The sequence below is a fragment of the Ambystoma mexicanum genome, chromosome 8, assembly GCF_040938575.1.
Source record: "Ambystoma mexicanum isolate Mex_15411 chromosome 8, UKY_AmexF1_1, whole genome shotgun sequence".
Taxonomy (NCBI): Eukaryota; Metazoa; Chordata; class Amphibia; order Caudata; family Ambystomatidae; genus Ambystoma; species Ambystoma mexicanum.
Window position 1 is genome coordinate 1367496609 of NC_090929.1, and position 21995 is coordinate 1367518603.

Consider the following 21995-nt stretch of genomic DNA (forward strand, 5'->3'; position numbering starts at 1 on the left):
TATAGGAAGAAACATACTTAAAGTGATCTTGCAGATACACAGCTGCAGTGTCATAAAAGGCCCTTTGGACCATGCAGAGTGATTGGAATTTGATTCTAGCCTCCACGCGTAGTCAGTGAAAATATCTTAACACCTGGGAGGTATGGGGAAAAATGTAGGCAGGCACACCGCCAGGTGTGCAACGGAATTTTGCAAAACCTGCAGACCTTGAGTGAAGAATTTGGGTTGGCAAAGAAGCAAAGCATTACAATAATCCAAAATAGCAGATATTGTAGCAGAGACCACCTGGCTTCTGAAACTCTTAAATGTAAGTCATGATTTTCCTCAGAGTTCTAAGTTTAAAACAACCAGATCTGCATCTCACACTAACAACCTCTGGGCTTAGAGAGCGATGAGGTGATTTTCACTCCCAAATTCTTAGCTATATGCACGGGAGTGGGCAAACAGTCCGGAATACTGGACTACATTGCCTGGTCCACATTGAGTGCATGGTAGGAGGTCTCCCTAAGATCATTATTAATGTCTTCTCAGAGTTAAGCTTGAGCCAATTGGCATTCCTCCAATTGCTGATGGCAGAAAGACAGTTGGTCAAGCTTGACGTAAGGTCACGGTCAATGCCAAGGATCAGCTGTGTATCCTCGGCATATGCATAGAAGTTGAAGCCATGGCCAGGAACAAGTTTGGTCAAGGGGAGGACATAAATGTTGAACAATAATGGCAAAATGGCCGAAGCCTGTGGAACTCCATAGGTAAGGGGCTAGGGGCACTGAAAAAAGGGGCAAGGTGGAGGATTTGGGTCCTATCAGCACAAAAAGACCCAAACCAACCAAGGGCTGCCCCCAATACCAATCCCCTCTGGGCATTGACACAATATAGCATGATCGACTGGCTCAAACACTGCCAAGAGGTCTAACATGATCAGCAGCCCTTCCCCTTCATGGTCCATAATTAGAGACAGATCGTCCATAACCAAGACAAACGCACACTCAGTACCCATTCCAAGGCGGAAGCCAGAATGAAAAACATCAAGTACAGCGGACTGTTCTAGAAAATCTCTCATTTGGGAGGTTAATATTGCCTCCGACACTTTCATAGGAAAACCCAGCAGAGAGATAGGTCAGAAATTGGCTAGCACAGCAGAATCGAGAGAGGGTCTCTTCAAAAGAGACATTACAATTAACCATGGTTTTAAAGAGCAGACATCCCCAAGGTCTCCAATTTTGCTCAAAGTCTCCTGAAAATGAGCATTAGGAGCACCATATTGTGAGGCTTGCTTGAATTCAAGGCAGGGGGGCAGATCCAAGCCACTGGCAAGGGGATTGGCCTTATGTTGGGCAATGGTCAGAATAGGAGAACAGCCAAGAAAGAATGTCTTACTTTGAATAGATTACTTGTTAGGCAAACATTGTATTTGATGACACATTCTCAGGATAATTTTGAGTGTTTGTTAGGCATGTTCTGAGGAGAGTGAGATGGCTGTGTAGGTGTTTTAATATGCGTCCAGTTTCTAATGGGACCCAATGGTGTGAGATCCGTCCTGTGGTAGGTAATATGGTCAAAGCAATGTGTAGCTTTGGTTATACAAGCAGTTCCAGGCTGCACCACTTTTAATAGTGCTAGATGATTGTGAAAGTCACCATAAAGAACCTATTTCCCTGGTTCAGTTTTGAAGGAGTCTGCATAATCATGTGGTGATTTTGGGTTGTTGAGATATTTAAAACCTGTGAAAGGTTGCAGTTGATACTGCAGCTTGCCTGCAGCTCTCTGGCCTGCCTCTCTTGGCCCTCTTCCTGCTCCCACCTGCAAGGCAAAAAACCTCGGGGTCATCTTCGACTCCACACACTCCTTCTGTCCTCACATCTCTGACGTCTCTGAGGAGGTGCAGATGGTAGTGAGACTTCTTAGAGGTATTCATCCTTTCCTCACCTTCCCCCAGAAGCTCACTGTCTCCAGAGCCCTGGTTCTCTCTAGGCTGGACTATTGTAACAGCCTCTATCTAAATCTGCCTGTCTCTACTCTCCGCCCTCTGCAATTTATCCAGAACAGGACTGCGAGACTTGTCCTTGGCCTCAAGCCCAGGGATCGTATCTCTCCACGACTGAAATCTCTCCACTGGCTCCCAGTGGCTGCGAGGTTTAAATTCAAAACCCTCTGCATTGTCCACAAGGCCTTCTGGGGGCTGGGGCCGAAATACCTTCAACTCTCTCTTCCTAAATATCTTCCTTCCCGAGCTCTTCGCTTATCCGCCTCCAACTCCCTCAGGGTCAGTCGCAGAGGCGTTGCTAGGGGGGGCTGAGGAGGCTATAGCCCCTGGTCTTTTGGTTGTAGCCCCGGATAGAATCTCAGGAGCTACAACCAAAAGGCTAGGTAGCCCCAGTCCCGATAGTTCCAACATTAGCGCAGCCCCGGATCTTTTTCAGACTTAGCAACACCCCTGGTCAGTCGCTTCTCTACTAAGAGGCTTCAGGTGAACTTTGAAGACTTCAGCGACTCTTAAGGGTGTTGTCACCATGGTGATTTTGAGTCACTAACTTTTTACCAATTGAGCTTAATATTCCAGGAACCAAGACATGGCTGTTTGCGGCACATCACACATATAGCGCAATGATGCCATGTATATAGCCTTGTGAGGCTCACTTGACCAAAACCTACTGATGCAAAGTAAACTGCTGCAGAGTGGTCCCAAAATCGTGATGCAGCAAACACATTTCACCAGATTACCTTAAATAAATAATGTCAGTGTCTTAAAGAACAACTTGTTAATTTTATGTTCTGGGTTCTCAATATATTTAACTGGTACCTTGTAGAAATGCTTTTTCCAATAGAAAATTAACATAAGGAAAATATGTCATATTGAAAAATAAAACATGGGGGGTGTGGCCAAGCGGCGTTCGAGATGGCCGGATAGCTGAGGAGCTCTGAGGGCTAAGGAGAATGAAAACCTCATGAACATGCTTTTGATCTTCGCACTCGCATGAACTCGATATATATATAAAGCCGAGATGTAAGGCTTTGCGCTGAACATTTATTTCCAGTGATTTGTACTAATTTCTGTCAGCTGTGGCAGCTGACTATCGCGCCTTTTCTGTGGCATAGTCCTTCCTCATGGAACCTTCGGCATGTGTATAAATATAATAACAGAACTACTGCTAACTTTTGAATGCGGCACATACCTTGTTCAGCAGCCTTTCATTTATCCCCCAGCAACGTGCCTTTGAGATTCTTATCTCCGGTCTCCTGCGTGCAGGCTGCTCGTGTAGTGGGGGCGAGGCCTGCAGCTGCGGTGTTGCGCTGAACTTTACCCAATGAATCGGCGGATTCGCGAGAAAGATAATCTGTGCATTGTGAGGATCATTCTTTCTCTCACTACAAAGCCTCCAAGTTGCTCTGCTATATTTACAAAATGATTCTGCTAGCCGGTGCAGCATTATAAAAGGAATGACTATATAATTCGTCATTTAGGCGATTTTGAAGTGCTTCTGATAGGTGTCCAGTCATTTGGTCGAAAATAAAAGATCGAATGACCATTTGGTCGAATACCAATTGGTCGGGGAAAAAAAAGGTCGATTTTTTTTATTCATTTATTTATATATTTTTTTCATTTTAGTTGGTAAAAAAAATAAAAATAAAGAAAAAGGGGGGTTGGGGGGGAACCCCCCCCGCCTATAAAAAAAAAAAGAAATTCGACCATTTGGCATTCGACCAAATGGCATTCGATCATTTGGTTTTCCACCAAATGACTGGTAACCCTTCTGATAAACGGTCTATGATTTGCTGAATAAACATTTCGGATTTCTAATCAATCTAATGCTGTTGTTCAAGCTGGAGTACTCTACTTTTGAGTTGTACCCCGCTTATGTTTTTTTTTACTATTAAGCTTGCTCTAATTTAATAACAAATCACACCTACCTGGTCTTCATTTAAATAATTGCACTGTTTAAAATTGAAGAGCTCTACCCTTGAGGTCATTGTATAATTCGTTTTTTACACACATTGGAAGTACTCCTACCGATTTCTCCAAGAATCACTAAAAACAATTGGTTCCCAATTAGTTCAGTGGTGCTGAACTAATTGGGAACCAGTGAAGATAGAGTCGAAGGATTGGAAAATATGAAAACAAAACATATGCAATTGCAAAGTGAAGCTACGGAGTTAGAAGACAGGAATCGCAGGGATAACCTTTGCTTCTATGACATTCCTGAAAAAACTTCAAGGTGATGACCCAATCAACTTTCTAGTCAAGTGGATCCCTTCCGCCCTTGGGATCACCTTTTCACCTCCGCTTGAATTACAACGGGCCCACAGGATTAGACCTTGCTTTTCCAGAAACAACTCATCACCAAGACCCTTTATCGCGTGTTTTCTTCGACACCAACAAGCTTGGCAAATTCTTCTCTCTGCCAGGAAGAACTCCCTGATCCTTTTCCAAAATAATAGAATCTTTATTTCCCCAGATTTTTCCAGTGTTACCCAAGTGAAAAGGAAAAGATTTCTTGACATGAGACCCCTCCTAAAGTCCCTTAATATCAGATATGGTCTGTTAGATCCAGCAAAAATGATCATCAACATCCCTGATAGAACAACTAAAAAATTCACAATCTACTTCAAGCCTTACAAGTAACTCCAATGGACACATCTTCTCTGGTTCCCGCAACTAACATAACCACATCAGAGCCTCAACCTTCTATATCAGCTTTCAGAGTCCCCAAAAACCAACACATCAAATACACTCCACAAAGAAGCTGATCGACTTCTTCAATCCCATTGGATATTCCATCCATCTCAACTCATCTAAGAGCCAAATCCAGATCTCTAATTAAATCCATTGATTCTTTGCTTGCAACAGTACAAAATTGATTCATCTCTGAAACTAACATACATCTTTTCATCACCTTGTCAGCTAGTTCCATTTTTCATGGAGTGTCATTATTCTCTCCTCTGATCTTTGTGTGCTTATTTCCACACTTTGGCATCGCCTATGAGACTCTCGACCGTTCACTTTTCATTTTACCTCATCTCTACCCTTATGCCATTGCTTATTCATTTAGATCTATTTTTATTAATCTTATACATCACTTGTTGTTCCTTGTATTGTTGTCCTACTTCCCTTATGTTTTCCCCTATTCCCCAAAATTACAAATACTTTCAACAATTTCTATTCCATAAATATTTTAATTCTCTTTAACTTGTGCTTATGGTTGTATTGTAACACTTATTATTTTAAGCATAACAAGATTATTTCCCAATTAACTAACAAAAGTCTGATATCATATGTCTCCAAGAATCCCATCTAAGTTTTGATAGCACAAACATTAAAACCACAGCCCCATGCATCAGTCAGACAATCTGATGCTTTGGACAAGAAAGATGGAGTGTCGTTCTTAAATCAGTAAGCATTTAAACTTCACACTTGTTAGGGAAGAAAAAGATCCAGAAGGTAGATGGATCATTGTAGATGCAGTTATTGATAATTTACCTGCAACTATTGTCAATATTTATGGACCTAATGCTCCCAATCCTCCTTTTTGGTCCAATTTTATCACAAAGCTATCAGAAAAAAATCCAGGCAGAGATATGAATCAGATATTTGACTTTGTCCTGGCCCGTAAATCCTCCTCTAATTGTGCCAACTCCAAATCTCATAACAGTTTCTTAAATCTGTTACATAATCTAAAGTTAATGGACTCATGGCGCTTTGGTCATCCAGAAACTAAAGACTTCACATTCCATTCCCCACCTCATCAATCTTTTTCTAGACTTGATTACATTTTTGTTAACTCCTCACTAACTCCCTTCATTTTAAATTCCAAAATTGGACCCATCACTGTCTCTGATCATGCCCCCGTTTCTACCAATCTTGAATGGTCTCCTACCAATAAATTATCTCCCAGATGGTGATTTAATTAATTTTTCCTTAAAGACCAATCTTTTATAAAGAGAACCAATGCTTTCATTAAATAATTTTTCTTTTATAATCGTTTTGATCATACTTCGATACACAACAACTGGGATGCTTTTAAAGCTTCCCTCCGTGGCTTTATAATTCAAGTTGTCTCCAACAAAAGAGACAAACTGCATACATTCACAACACCCTTGTAGCCTCAATAAAATGTCTTGAGAAATCCTATTATGCAAATCCTGACCCTAACATCTTGAAAGCCCTTACAACTAAACGCATCGAGTTCAACAAAATGTTCACTGACAAAGGAGCTAACTCTATTCTTAGATCCAGAACCAAGTTCTACAATGGGTCCAATAAAGCGGAGAACATTTTAGCCTCATATCTTAAGGAGAAAAAAGAAAAATCCCTTATAACTCATATAACCTCACCTGAAGGTAGCAGACTAAACATTCCTAAAGACATAAAAAAAAAAATCTTGATTTTTACTCTAAGTTATGTACCTCTGATTCCTCTACCAACACTGAAGATATAGAAGCCTTCTTCCATGCTAACCAAAAATTGAGTCCTCTGACCCAATTGACTTATCCCCCCCTTGGCTCACCTATTTCCCTTCTTGAAATTAAAAAGAACATACTTGATCTTAAACCCAACAAAGCCCCTGGCCCAGATGGTTTCACTTCAGATTTTTATAGAAATCTTATTGATTCTATGGCACCTAAACTTTTAGAATTCTACTCGTATTTTGTTATAATTGGACAAAGCCCTGGATCATTTGGAGAGGCCCTCCTAGTTCTCTTTCCCAAAGCCGACAAGGATCCTTCTATAATCAAAAATTATTAGCCCATTTCTCTCTTCAATTTGGATTTAAAAAATCTATGCTAAAATTCTTGCGAAATGGCTTGAATTGTACCTTCCCAAACTCATAGATCCGGATCAGTCTGGCTTTATTAAAGGTCACCATGCTTCATCTAACTCTAGATTGCTTTTTAATATTCTTGCTCGCTCTCAAATCTTGGAGGTACCATTTGCCCTGACTCACGATGCTGAAAAAGCTTTTGATCGCTTATCCTGGATGTTTATGTTTCACTTCTTAATTTGGCATGGTCTTCCTCCACATTTTGTAAATCAGATTAAAATTCTTTAATCCTCCTCTTCTACTCGTATCCTTATTAACAATGGTCTTTCCTCCTTTTTTGGAATTGAAAGAGGCGCGCACCAGGGCTTTCCTCTTTCTCCCTTATTATTTAACCTTGCCTTAGAACACTTTCTTCAAAACATTAGAATGAACAATTACATTAAAGGAATCATGATAAATATAGAGGTTAAGCTTTCAGCATACCCTAATCATAGTCTAATCTATATCTCAGATCCTGCCTCCTCCATCCAACATTTAATTTCTACTATAAATTACTTTTCTATCATTTCTGGGTACAAACTAAATTTGGATAAATAGGAAGTAATGCCCCTTACATATGCATGTAACATTACCAATACCCCTCTCTTAGGCTTATCTTGGCAACCTTATCATATTAAGTATCTAGGACTTCATATCCCCAAAGACATCCACACCACTGTCAACCTTAATACTAACTCCCTAATTGAAAATGTCACAGAAATGACTGAAAGGTGGTCTGCACTTTTTCTTTCTTAGTGTGGTCGTCTGTATACTATTAAAATGATGATTACCCCTATCATACTCTACGCATTATCCATGATCCCCACTACAATTCACTCCTCCTATAAAAAACTTGGAATCATAAAACACCACGTATTGCAGTTGACATATTAAGACTTCCTAAATCTTCAGGAGGAGTAAAATGTCCTAATTTTCAGCTGTACCACAAAGTTATTATTCAGAAACAATTAGCCGTCTTTAAACACTATGAATCCCATCTTGATAATGCTCCTCTATGGATTACTATTGAAGCTAATCATATTTGCACTCTCCCTTTCTCACTTTCTAATTACTTCTTCTTGGCCCAACATTACAATCCTTCATTACACTTCTTCAAAACTATCTGGAATAAACTCCCTGCTAGTTCATTCACTAAGGTTAATCATGACAATCTCTTTCTTTGGTTCAATAAGCAAAACCGTACCAAATCCAATATTTCAATTATATATAGATGGTATACGTCAAATATCAAATTCTTAAAACAATTGATCCAAAATTCAGAAATTGTTCCCTCCAGACGATTTGTTCAAGATATAATATTCCCACATCTGATCTTCCCTTTTACACTTCTTTAATTAAGTCAATCACTAAATGCTTACCTACTTTTAATCAGAACTGCCCCTCTACCTTTCTAAACCTTTTAATTAATAATCACTCGGTTAAAGCCACCAAGTTTTATATATTTCTATATATTTCTAAATGACCCTTCCTCTCCTAACTTGCCAAATCTGAACACAATCAGACAATCAGAAATTGACTGGAATCTTCAGCCCTACCCAGACCACAATTTGGAAAGTAGGTCAATCCACATCCCCTGCAGCCAACCTTACCCCAACCTACTTTTTGATTTTACACCGTGCCTTCCTTACCCTCTCACGTATAGCTAAGACTTTAGATAGTATACCTGATAAATGTTGGTCATGTTCGGAACCAATTGCAGACTTTATTAATTTAATCTTTAAATGGAAATATGTTCATGCTTTTTGGGTAAAGTTTGGTCACGTATGCAATCAATCTTGCACTTAACCGAACCATTAACGCTTGCTAATCTCATGATTTGATCAATAATCAACCCCGTTATAAGTCAAATTGATTCTTAATCCTTGTTAAACCTGCTCATAAACATTGCTTTTCAAAATATTACATGCAATTGTAAAAATACTAATCTGTCGTACATTGCCGAGTGCAATTCTATATGCTCCATTCATCATATAGAACAATGTCATGCTTCTATGTTTGATTACGTGCATACATTTAACAGAAAATGGAATAGGTTCATACTTTGACTACTCATGATTAACTACATTCAACTACTTTAGTTTGCACCCCTCCCTGCTCTTTCCTTATGTTTTCATGTTCCTTGTGTACCGTTTCCCTGTTCTGTCTAATTCATTATCATATTCAAATAAAGTTATATGGAGCCGTTATTCTAACATCTTTTTCTCTTTACCTTTGTCAGAATACATGAATTTTGATCTTACAAATGTATATAGTTAAACATGACAGGTTATGTAATTGTTTAAAATAACTAATGTTGCTTGTATTTTATGTCTTTATCCAACTCTATTAATAAACATATTTAAACACAGAAAAATAAAACATGTCAGCAATCACATATTAAATAAAAGATTATCAAGCTAGCAAGGCTTTAAGCACCGCTCCATTTACATGTTACCAACATGTTCTTAGTTACAGCTACAATTACAAGGCTTTGCTTTGGCTAAAATAAAAAAATCATCAATAGTATGTTTGACTAGGGTACATAACTGGTGAATACATGTGTACAGAAAATACAATCAGCAGTGCCTGTAGAACTTGGGTAAATTTGATTTGTAACAACTTAAATTGCCCTTTAATAAGCAACAGTACTGGGTAGCTGGCTGATTTAAAATAATTAATAAGACCAGATAAACAGTGGCGTTAGGGCCACAAAATAGCACTGCTAAATGCATGGCGTTATTTACAATTACAACAGTAGTGCAGTTAGCATAACCTGGGATCTCAGAGCCACACAAGACAAGATATATGCTGTACTAGGCTGATCCAGAATTTCCTCAGCCATGCACTACTGCTGAACAAGAGGAGTCAAATGTTGCCAGCCAATAACAGTGTGGGGCAAAGGCTACGTTTCCCTGCATGAGCATGGCCTGTAGATGCAGGTTATCCATTTACACCATGACTGGTGAGACCGCTGAAAGATGCCCATTTCAAAGTATAACCAAATAGTTCAGTGATCCTGGTGGACATTGGTGGCTGTAGAAAATGTAGCAAATGTACCTGCGGGTTGACTTATTGTTGCCTTCTCTTGAATTGTTTTTGTAAGCTTTTTATGTGGCTAGCAACAGCACAACATCTGCAAAGTAGTACTGCCTATTTAATGTGTTTATGCCTAGATTACCACTCCTTTTTACAATCAGATGTTCTCAGAGAGAGAGAAAGAAAAAGAAATATGTTTTTGTGAATATTTCTAAAAGATTACAGAAAATGATACATATGGATATTTCTTTCACACCTATTCTAATATACAGAACATTAATCATAGATTATTGTTTCTCTTTGCAGTGTTGAACTGGACTTTAAACAGCAAGAGGACAAACTACAGCCAGTTCTGAAAAAACTTCATCCCGTTGAGGAAACTCAGGTCGCACCTTTGCCTTACCCTCAGGAGAGTTATGCATCAACTCCCAAGCGCAAATCCAAAACTGAATCAAAAAAGCATGGCAGATGGAAACTCTGGTTTCTTTAACTCATTCCATTGGAACTGGAGCATAAGACCTTCTTTGACACATATTAGGAATTCTTCTCATCATTTATAAAGGAAAACTTGGTCGACGGTCCCATGTTATTTGCAAGTGTAGCTGATTAGTAAGGGCGCTGTTCAGTTGTCACTTTGCGTACCAAAAAGGCCTTTGTACTTGCAACAAATTTGCTGAGGCGAGACACGAAACCCAACCCTGCCAACTTTGATTTGCAGTTCACCAATGTGAGATGTAAAATCAGATACTGAATTTATACTGTCATCAATGACTGGGATAATAATATTTCTTGTTTTGCAAGTGCCATGGGTTCAATCCGTTAATGGCAGCCAGCAGTTCTGTACACAGCTACAATTCAAAATTACTTAGACGCCTTGATGCAAATAGGAATGCAAAAACTATACTTGCAGGGGCCATTCTTTTTCCATTTAATGATACAACATGCACAGTGATCAGTGCATTGGTCAGCACATCAAATTCTGGAGAAAGCACAATTTATCAGATGGTCAGAGACCAAGGATGAGCTCTAAAATAAGACTAGATGTCTATATGCCTTCATGTGCCATTTAGTTCGATCAAGTGATGACATGCCCGTGTCACATTGACACCTTTAATTTAGTGCCATCTTACTTGCCCGATTACACAACATGTTTGCTGAGAATTTAAATGGGCAAGCAGCCAGAACCACCAAAAGTCAAAACATGCCTTTAATCACTGCAAGGTGACAGGGTCAACGCTTGGAACAAAAGCTATTTAGACCTTATTTTTAATCTTTTGGTGACAACATACCAAAATGATAAAACAAAAGGCTCATGCACATTTTTGAAAAGAAGCGGAGAACATGGTTTGCCAGATTTCTGGCGGAAGGTTGCCACGTCTTAGCAGCTTTTTGTAATTCTATGTCTAAAAATGCCATAGCATTCGATGAGGAGTCAGGAATTTTGTATCCCGTATTATACTTTGTAACACTCCGTTAAGAAAGCCTATCAGACTTTTCAATACAATGTGTCAACTTCAGCTCCAACAATGGATTTACAGACAAGAAAATGTAATTTACATTTAGTGATATATGTTATATTAACAGGTTTAATTGCATAAGGGAATTGTGAATCTTCAGTTTCTAGACTTTTTTAAAAATATCAAAGCTTCAAAAAATTATATTTTTTGTTTGTTAATAAATGAAGTAAAAATTCAGCTTTTAGGTTTGCTTACATGTACCTTCTTTACACAACAGCACTGTTTAAGAGAAATCTAATATATACTTATTTTGTCTGTGAAGAGCTTTGATATTAACAAAGGATCCATGTGATCTTATTTATACCATTGAGTTGGACTAAAGGGCTTATTCAGCAATACTTATATGTTCATTTGCCTAGAGAAGATATTACATATGGCTACTTAGACACAAGCAGTATAGTTTTGCTGGATAGTGCCCAAACACATGTTAAGCTTCATCACATTGCCCGACAGATGAGCCCTTTGCCACACCACATAATTTGCATATACAAAGGAAACTCAACAAGATCAAAACTTGTCATAATTGAAATGGACAATGCAATTAAAAGAAGCACCATTTACTTCAATGACCTATCTACATACGATAACTATGAGTATGCTACTGCATTCCAAATATAATGTACAGTGCAGAACAATAGAACAATTGAAGGATAATCAAATTATTCTGTATTGCACTTTTACGTACATTCATATTTGTACAAAGCAGAAAATGGCAAATACAAATGTCACCTTTGTAAAATGATTGCCATTGATAATACTTAAAGAATAGATGATGTAGAAGAATAAAGTAAAGGTAAAGTGTACAATAACCTTTTTTTTCAAGAAATGCCCATTGTCGAAAACCAATAAAAAAGTGAACTGACAATGTGCATAATAAGTCAGTATAACATTCTTGCATACAATGTGCCTCAACAAATTAAAAGAATAAACAAGTGGCTATCAACAGGCTTTGTGGTACGTCTTCTCGTTTTCCTTAAAACATTGAATTATACAAATCCATCAATCATGTATTTATAATGTTGCTGTTGTTCATTAGTCATCCTCCTCAACAACAACAATTACTACATCCAAATGTGGGCAACCCCATTGGGCCTAATTTGGCAACATCCTACCTGGGCAAAGGAACAACAAAGGATAAACATTTGACTGCAAATTCACTTTCAGACACGGACAGTCTGTGTTTTAGAACAGGGAACTGAATAATCTCATATGACAATGCATTACTTACCGTAAAAGCATTTCTGATGGTTGTATCTGCTTAGATTCACATGCTGTGCATAGTCCGACATCCAGTGGTCACTGATGAGTATTGCATTTTGTTTTTCGTAGTCGAAAAGGGGACGTCGACAAGGCGTGTCTGTAACACTATCCCTATAGTGACGTGCAGTGTACCCACAATCCCTCACGTGTCTAGGTCCCTTTGTTTGTATTTTTTCTGCCCTGAGGGAGCCTTCTATACGTGAGTGAGTACAGAAAAGATAGAGAGATGTAGAAAGATGTCTATGTTCCTTCCATCCGAGCGGGGAGGAAGGGTGGGCGCATGTGAATCTAAGCAGATACAACCATCAGAAATGCTTTTACCGTAAGTAATGCATTGTCTTCTGATGTTTGCTAATCTGCTTAGAATCACATGCTGTGCATAGACTAGCGAGCAGTACCCGGAGTTGGACGTGGGTTGTGAGAAGGAACAGTAGAGAAAAGATGTCTTAATACTGCTTGTCCCACCTGGGAATCAGATCTAGAGTGAGCATCTAGACAGTAGTGTTTTGTAAAGGTGTGTACAGAACTCCAGGTTGCCGCTTTGCAAATGGACTCAAGGGGAACGTTTGCAATGAATGCTATGGATGCCCCAGTGCCTCGAGTAGAGTGTGCTCTTGGCTTGAAGGGTAGTTCTCTCTTAGCAGGAGTGTAACAGAGAGTGATGCATTGAACAATCCATCTAGAAATAGTGGACTTTTAGACTGCATCTCCTTCTCTTCCTGCTGCAACCGAGACAAAGAACTGATTAGTCTTTCTCAGTGGCCTAGTTCTTTCCATATAAAACATGACAGCTCTGCGCACATCGAGTGTATGCAGGCTTTTTTCTCCCAAATTGGAAGGGTTTTGAAAGAATGTTGGTAGTTCTATTGACTGGTTAACATGGAATTTCGATATGAGTTTCGGTGCAAACCTTGGGTGTGTGCGTAGAACCACCTTATCTTTGTTACAAAGGGGTCTAGAATAGAAAGAGCCTGTAGTTCACTTACTCTCCTAATGGAGGTGATAGCTATTAGGAAAGCAGTCTTAAGGGTGAGGTCCTTAAGAGTTGCCTTGTGCATGGGTTCAAAGGGTGAGCCCATGAGCCTGGTAAGTACCACATTAAGGTCCCAGCCGGGAGCCTGGTTTGCTATCGAAGGGTGTATTCTCTTTACCCCCTCCATGAAGGCTTTGATAACTGGGACTTTCCACCATGACACCTTAAGTTGAGAGGTGGTGTATGCAGAAAGTGCCGCTAGATGGACTTTAATAGAATTGAACACTAGACCCGAGTCCAGTAAATGGGTCAGGTACAGGACAATTTGTGTGGGAGAGCAGTGGACTGGGTTGATGCTCTTACCTCTACACCAGATGGCAAATCTCTTCCACTTGCTAGAGTAGCAGTGGCAAGTGTTGGGTTTTCTAGCTTCTTTGAGAATGTCCATGCATTCTCAAATAATGCATGGACATTTGGCCATTTACAACTGAGGGAGTTGTAAATGGCTAAATTCTATGACCTCAGGAGCCAGGCTGCTAAGTTCATGTTCTGTGGGCATGGGTGTAGTGTCTTGCCCTTGTTCTGTGACAGCAAGTTGTACAGGCAGGGCAGTTTCACTCGTGGGGATAGGGACATCTCCATCAGGTGAGCAAACCATGATTGGCAGGCCCACATCGGGGCTATCAGTGTCATGGTGACTGGTTCCTGGTGCATCTTGTGCACTATCGTGTTCAGCAGAGGAGTCGGTGGAAAAGCGTAAACAAATTTCCCTGACCATGGTATCCAGAGACCGTTCCCCTTGGAGTGGTTCTGAGGGTATCTGGAGGCGTAATCTAGGCATTGTGAGTTCTCCAGAGTTGCGAACAAGTCTATTTCTGGGAAGCCCCATTGTGTGAAGACGTCGAAGACGATGTCTTCGTGTAACTGCCATTCATACTCTGAGGGCAGAGGGAAGTCTCTGCTGAGTTCGCCTGCTAGCAGATTGAGTTCCCCTGGTATATGTTGTGACAATAGGAACATGTGTCTGAGAGCCCACTTCCAGATGTTATGGGGCAGCTTGGACAGTCCTGGAGAGTGAGTGCCCCCTTGCTTGTTGAGGTAGTACATGGTTGTGGTGCTGTCCGTGAGGACCATCACTGTCTTCCCTTGTAGGTGTGTCTGGAAGGCTTTTAGTGCCTTGAACACCGCAAGTAGCTCTAATAAGTTTATGTGTTTGGACGCTAGTCTCCGTGAGCAGTCTGATGGGATAGGTGAGCCCCCCATCCTGTGAGGGATGCGTCTGTGGTTAGAGTGGCTTCCACTGCGGGGGTGGCGAATGGTTTCCCCATTACCAGGCTTTCCTTCGACCACCACCGTAGCGAGAGAACCAAGGCCTGCAAGACCACCACTAGATCGTCCCATTGTCCGCTGGCCTGACACCACTGGCTGTTGAGCCACTCTTGCATTGGGCGCATGCGCAGGCACGCGTGAGGTACCAAATAAATACATGACGCCATCATTCTTAGCAAGCGCATTGCTTTGCGTACCGTCACCTCTCGACCGGCCACATATTGAGGGATCTGAAACAGCATATTTTGGACCCTCTCGGAGGGGAAGACGAGGCCGTCCTTTGTTCGAATTAGAGCACCTAGGAATTGTTTGATTTGGCTGGGGTCTAAGCTGGACTTCTTCTCGTTGATGGAGAAGCCCAGTTGAAATAAAGGTCTACTGGGTGTTTGAGAAGCATGTCTCGTAGGACTCCCCTGTTATGAGCCAATCGTCGAGGTAAGGGTATATCGGTATGGACAACCTGCGCAGGTGGGCCGCTGCCACTGCCAGTACCTTCGTGAATACCCTCGGTGCAGACGCTATGCCGAAGGGTAGCACTCTGAACTGGTAGTGTTTGCCCTCTATCATAAACCTGAGATATTTTCTGTGCGCTGGCAACATCAAAATATGAAAGTATGCATCTTTCATGTCTAGTGTTGTCATGTAGTTCCCCTGAGATAGCAGGGGAATTACCTCCCGTAATGTTACCATACAAAATTTTTGTGGTTTTACAAATTTGTTCGCTGGGCGCAGATCTAGTACAGGGCGCATGGTTAGGTCCTTTTTGGGTACAAGGAAGTACACTGAATAAATACCTTCCATTACCTGAGATAGGGGCACGACTTCTATTGCTCCTTTCTGTAGCAGCTGTTCTACTTCTTGTAGGAGGATGACGAGGTGTTCTGGTGACAGGCGTCATCCCCTTGGTGGTCTGTAGGTGGGGGACCGATTGAACTCTATACAGTACCAGTGGGCTACGGTTGACAATACCCACCGGTCTGATGTTATTCCCTCCCATGCTGAAAGGAACAATGTTATCCGGCCCCCAACCGGAGACGCATGGGAGGGGACCCGAACCTTCGGGTCATTTGGTGTTACTTGCCGGGGTGCCTCTGGGGCTGGAGCCTCGGCCTCTGCCCTTGCCACGGCGTTGTCTTCTTTGGTTATACTGGTTACTGGTACCCTGATTAGAGGGCCAGTTGCCCGCAGTGTAATGCTGTTGCTGCTGCTGCTGTTGGCGTTGGCCATGAAAAAAGCGTTTGTCCCCAAATCCCCGCCTGTTTGGAGGCTTTGAGATTTGGTCTAAGGTCTTCTATTGGCTTATTAATGAGTGACGCCTGCGTTTCTGCCTTGAAACCGGAATTGCGAAGCCAGACGCGATGCTTCAACAGAATTCCCTGCACCAAAGAACGGCCAGCAGTTTCTGCCGCATCAAGAGTGTTCTTAATGATGCCCTGGTTGACCAGAGCGGTGTCCGGTCATTTGGTCGAAAATAAATGGTCGAATGACCATTTGATCGAATCAAAATGGTCGAAAGAAAAGGTCGAATTTATTTATTTATTTATATATTTTTTTAGTTTTGGTTGCTTAGAAAATATTTTTTAATAAAGAAAAACGGTGGTTGGGGGGGAACCCCCCCACAAAATAAAAAAAAAATAAAAAAAAAAAAACCTTTTTTTTCGACCATTTTACTTCGATCAAATGGTCATTCGACCATTTGGTTTTCAACCAAATGACTGGTAACCGACCAGAGCTCCTTCTGTAACTGTAGCCAATAAGCGTTTTCTCAGAGGTTCAGGGGCTTCTTCGATGTCCTGCTTAAGCTTTCCCCATTGAGCATCGGCATAGCTTGCCAACAATGTATTATTATTGGCAATCCTAATTGAAAACGCTGTCGAGGCGGAAATTCTTTTGCCTAAGTCGTAAAGTTTTTTCCATTTTTTGTCTGGGGGTGCCTCGCTGGTTGACAGTGGAACCCCAGCCCTCTTCCTTGTGTTAGTAACCACTAATGAGTCCGGGACTGAGTGACCCCTGATATATAATGGGTCTGACTGCGAGGGTGAGAACAATTTCTCGATTCTTGGATTGACCCCTCTTACCAGCGCGGGGGTAGACAGCGATGGGGTGAGTTGTCTCTTAACCGAGGCAAGGATAGGAATAGTTTGACTAGTCGGAGGTTTTTCCTTAATAATCCTTTCGACGAAATCAGTATCTGGGGTGACCTCCCCAGTTTCAACTTCAAAATGCGCTGCTGCCTTCCTCAGTAGCGCATTGAAGGTGGGCTGATTGTCTACTGGAGATGGGTTCCTGACCGGTGTGGTCCGAGGAGAAGAAATGTCTATAATGCCGGGATCTGTAGACCCTGATGGCGATTGCCAGGGCTGTGAGCCACCTTCACCTGGGTCCTCCTCGTAGCCCTCCTCACCTATGTTAAGTGTCATCATGAAAACCTTCTTCCTCTTGTTGGTCTTCATTATTCACAAACTCATCCTCTTCCTGGAAGTGAGACTCCTCTTCAGTGAGGTCGTAAGAGTTCATGTCTTCCTGTAGGGGGGTTACAGAGCTTCAGGTATTTAGCCCATGGCCCCTCCTGGAGTACCTCCCTTGGCCTCTTGGGTGTCCTATTTTCTGGGATGGCCATGAACCCGTCTAGCTTGTCCATACATGACTGTAACCTCTCTACAGTCCAGTAAGGTAGGCCAGAGCGGTCTGGGAGTGAAAAGGGAGGTTCTTCTTGCAGCTGCTTAGTTCTGTCCCATAGCGTCGAAGATAGCGTCCCTTCGCCTTCTGAGAAACCTTCTCGCTGGCTAGGGCCTTCTGTCGACGGTGGGAGCTGTCCCAGCCTACCCTCCGGCGTCCTCGGCGTTTCTTTGGCCTTGTGAGCGGTTATCGACGTGTTACCCGCCGTCCGTCTCTGCCCGTCTTTCGAAGCTATACGCGTGAGGCTTTCGGAGAGCAGCTTCTCCGTCGAGGGATTGCTCGCCGTCACTGTAGGCAGTGCAGAGTCTTTACTGGCGACGTATGCACTCTTGCGAGGCGCGTCGCCTGAGGATTTGGGGTTAGTGCCCTTATTTACAGAAAGCCCAGTCGCTGGTCACGGAAGCGGTGGCGGGGAGGGCTTGCGACCCTTACGGTCGGCAGAAGGCGCCGGTGGACCCGACACCTCCGTTGACGCAATGGCTGCCTTCGTCTTTGACCAATGCGTGCCGTGGGGTATGTGCTTATGTGTTTTCCTGTGTTAGTCCTTGTCGCCGGGGTGTTCATCCCCATAAGCGGGGCGTGAGCCGGGCTTGTCGGGGCCGTGGACGGACGCTGAGGAGTGGGAACACTCCTTCGAGAGGTCTACAACCTCCGTTGCGGAGGCCGTGTAATCACTTTCCTCGTCACATTCGGCGACGGCGGCAGTCGGCGAGGAGTCAGACCTAGACATCGCATAGGCTGCCCACCTTTTGACCCTGCGGTCTTTTAAGGTTTTGGGTTTAAGTAACTTACAGGCCGCACAGCCATCCTCTTTGTGATCGAGAGGCAAGCAACGGTTACACCGTTTGTGCTTGTCCTTCCAGGTAAACTTGCCCTTGCAGCGCAGGCAAAACCTAAAGGGCGTCCTCTCCATAGCGGAGGGTATGAAATGTGATTACGACCTCGAAAGAGAGGGAGGGGAAAGAGAAAGACATTCTTAGAGTGAAGCAAAGAAATGACCACACGACCCCACTCTCCCTGGGATCTTGCTCGGCGGAGAACAGCTCTGCGTCGAGGGAGGGATCTATGTGTATGGTTATAAATAATAAACGACCAAGGGTCGAGGAAATGATTTTGAAATGTCTCTCGAAGAGCTCCGCATAAAGGCGACCAATAACTGGGTGGAAAAAAACAATCTGAGGGACCTCGACGCGTGAGGGATTGTGGGTGCACTGCACGTCACTATAGGGATAGTGTTACAGACACGCCTTGTCGACGTCCCCTTTTCGACTACGAAAAACAAAATGCAATACTCCGCAGTGACCACTGGATGTCGGACTATGCACAGCATCTGATTCTAAGCAAATTAACAAACATCAGAAATATATATATTTTTGTGTGTGCCATCCCTGGTGTCATGGCAACTCATTTACGCTATTAAGACACGTGGGAACAGTGGAAATCTCGATTAAATGTATAATTTCCCTGAATAGTATATCAAAATACATTCTTTAAAAAAAAAAATAATAGACATCTAGGCCTCTAAAATTATTGAGAAATAAAAACTTTTTATTGCTGGAAAAATAGATCAATCTCTGATTGGCATTGTATTAGCTTATTAGCAACCATGTTATATAAAATCTTTATGGAGCATTGTGGTTAGAGTGAGCTAAACATTCCATGTCAGAATTTCGGCCCCACTATGCTTGAATCCATTTCTTGCGACTGCTACAAGTCAACTGCCAAAATATGTAATTTTTACAGAATTAAATAGGCCTCAAAGTCGATTTCTAGACAGACCATTCAAAACTCTTCAACATTCTTCCCCTCACCTATTTCTCCTATTTGTTTATTATGTCAGAAGCAATCAAATTGCATTGATCTGGCACAACAAATACTCATAAGGAACAACATGTCGCTCCTCCTCTACACTCCCAAAAATACCCCCAAATTTGCTCTCCCCACAGATCCTGCTTTTTCCACCTCCACCTGATACATTTCTGCCCTGTACCCACTGCATTATTTACGGCTCACTGTGTCCCTTTTAGCTCCATTATCCAGCTGCTGCTGGCAGTTGAATCGGGTCCCTCAATAGTCTCAACCCAAATGAAAGCTTTGTTTTCATTGACACTTGTTTCAAAAGTTTTAAAAAGTCAAACATTGAGTTGGTCAAATTCTTGCAGTCACTTTTTGTGCAATCTCTAAGCCTTTAGCCACTAAGCCTTGCCCATGCCCCTTTATAAGACATTGAAAATGGAGAAATCTCACTGCTTGCTGATGGAACATTAATTCGAGAACAGTACCACTCAAGACTGAAAAACGGTCATCCAATTAATACAGAAACTACCACAATTTTCTTTTGTTCCTCCAAGGTTTTGTTTTATCCATTGTGTAAGAAAATGTGGGCAGAGATTATCCCCACTTCAAAACTGGTGTAAAATGTATGTGGTCACGAAACACACACTCGTGGTAAATTTTCAAGAGGGCTACATATCCTTGTAAATAATTAAACACAAATCTAAACTATTTTTGTCAATAAGTAAGGGCGAAGAAAGATGAATATGCACCACAAAGTAAGTGCAATTGTTTAATGTAGAAAAAAGTTATGTGTATTTTGTACTATTTATAATTAAAAGCATAAAACCGTTTACAATGTGTTTCCAGAATTCCAAACATCTCAGCATGAAAATTTGACTGATACTCAATGAAATGAGCAGGGCATTTTTTCAAAATGAATCTAGAAGAAATATTAGGGCATCCGTAATGTGACACAAACTCTGCCTTGCATGTTCAGTAATAAATTACACCATTCAGAGCTAATGGGAGCTTTTGAAAAAAATCTGTCAAATTAGAAAAGCGAACATCTTCACAAACGGGGTTGTAAAAGCGCATTCCTTTCATGCGTAACAAAGTGAACAAGTCTTTCTTGAAGGATAGAGTGCACTCCAGTCATCCACAAAACATGCAACCCTGTGTTGTTATATGTATGTTCCTAAAAGCTGACAAGTTAACACTGGATGTTCTTAGTGTCCTAGCACTTTGTAATAAAAGTTTCATATGGATTTATTTTTTTATTTTTTATATGACAATATAGGGTAAGAAACTTAATTTCAATGCTAAAGATAAATATTGTGTTATGTCATTTTATCATGTCAAATTTAATAAAACATTTTCTTTTTTTTAACTGTGCTCAATTGTTTACACATTACATTTAGAACCCCTCTGGTTATGGCATATTGACAAGATTATTTCCAAATTATTTTACAATTTAAGGTTTCTGCCATAAACAATATTGTCACTATAAAAGAAAACCTACCAAATAAAACTCTTAGCAGTTAATTGACTCCATTGCAAAACGATTCTGCACAATAAAACTATTATCTATGATTCAAGATATATGGTGAAAGTAAACCTCAAGTAGACCACAATCTAATGCTGAGTTGTATTGTATCTAATGTCATTATGTCGCACTATACAATAAAGTGTTGTACATAATTAATGAGATGGTACATTAATGATATGACAATTTCAAAAAATGGAACACAGAATTATAAGGAATAAGATAAATCATAAAAGAAAAGAAAGATGTTAAGATGAGCCAATAATTATGTTATGTAGGAGAGCATAACAAATGAAGCATTTGCAAGACAACTTACATTACTTTAGCATTTGTAACACGCAACCAAGGACCGAGAGGCTTCAGGGTGCACTTCAAAAAGACAAATAGATAGGACAAGGACGTGTCTGGACCTAGGACCTACTAGGGCCAAAGTATAGGATGAGATAAGTGCACTAGCTAACAGAATAACAGCGTTTTAACTTTTTTCTTAAAAACTTCAGTTGACTTGATTTCCCTTCGGTTAGGTGGGAGAGAATTACACGCTCTTGGGGCAGCTTTAACAAAGGCCCCTTTTAATGCTTTACTGGTGTTACAAATAGGTGTCTTCATTTGATGAGTTATTAGATCTAAGAGATCTAAAATGGTATTTCTCCAAGAAAAGATCCTTCAAATAGGCTGGCATGGGTCCAACGCAACATTTGTGAGTAACTAAGAGCAGGCGGTACTGAACCCTTGCCTCCACTGGAAGCTAATGCAAACTCTGTCTAGCCTGCAAGACTTTATCTCTCCATTTAAGGCATTTGACCACACTAGCAGTGCTGTTCTGGATCACCTGAAGGCGGTTACACTCGAATTTTCGGATGCCAATAAGGGGACTACGACAATAGTAGATATTTGAACATACTATGACCCTTGCAATTAACTCAGCATATTTCTGAGAGATGAGAGGGTAAAGGTGGGCCAGCAGTTTTTTATAATAGGGCGAAGAAGATACCAGACTGCTAACCTGCGCCTTCGTGTTAAGATTCTGGTCCAGTACTATACCAAAACTTTGAACTATCTTTTTCGTATTAATATTACAATCT

General features: G+C 41.3%; 2 protein-coding genes across 3 annotated transcripts in view; one reads left to right on the top strand and one right to left on the bottom strand.

Annotated features, from left to right (window-relative positions):
* Nucleotides 1-20754, top strand: part of INSYN2A (inhibitory synaptic factor 2A) — a 232177-nt gene extending 211423 nt beyond the window's left edge. Inside the window, exon 4 of the mRNA XM_069611485.1 lies at nucleotides 10140-20754. Coding sequence (XP_069467586.1) covers nucleotides 10140-10323 — 184 coding nt within the window. The 3' untranslated portion in view covers nucleotides 10324-20754. The remainder of the gene's footprint in view (nucleotides 1-10139) is intronic.
* Nucleotides 1-21995, bottom strand: part of DOCK1 (dedicator of cytokinesis 1) — a 2312292-nt gene that overhangs the window by 1341950 nt on the left and 948347 nt on the right. The window lies entirely within an intron of this gene.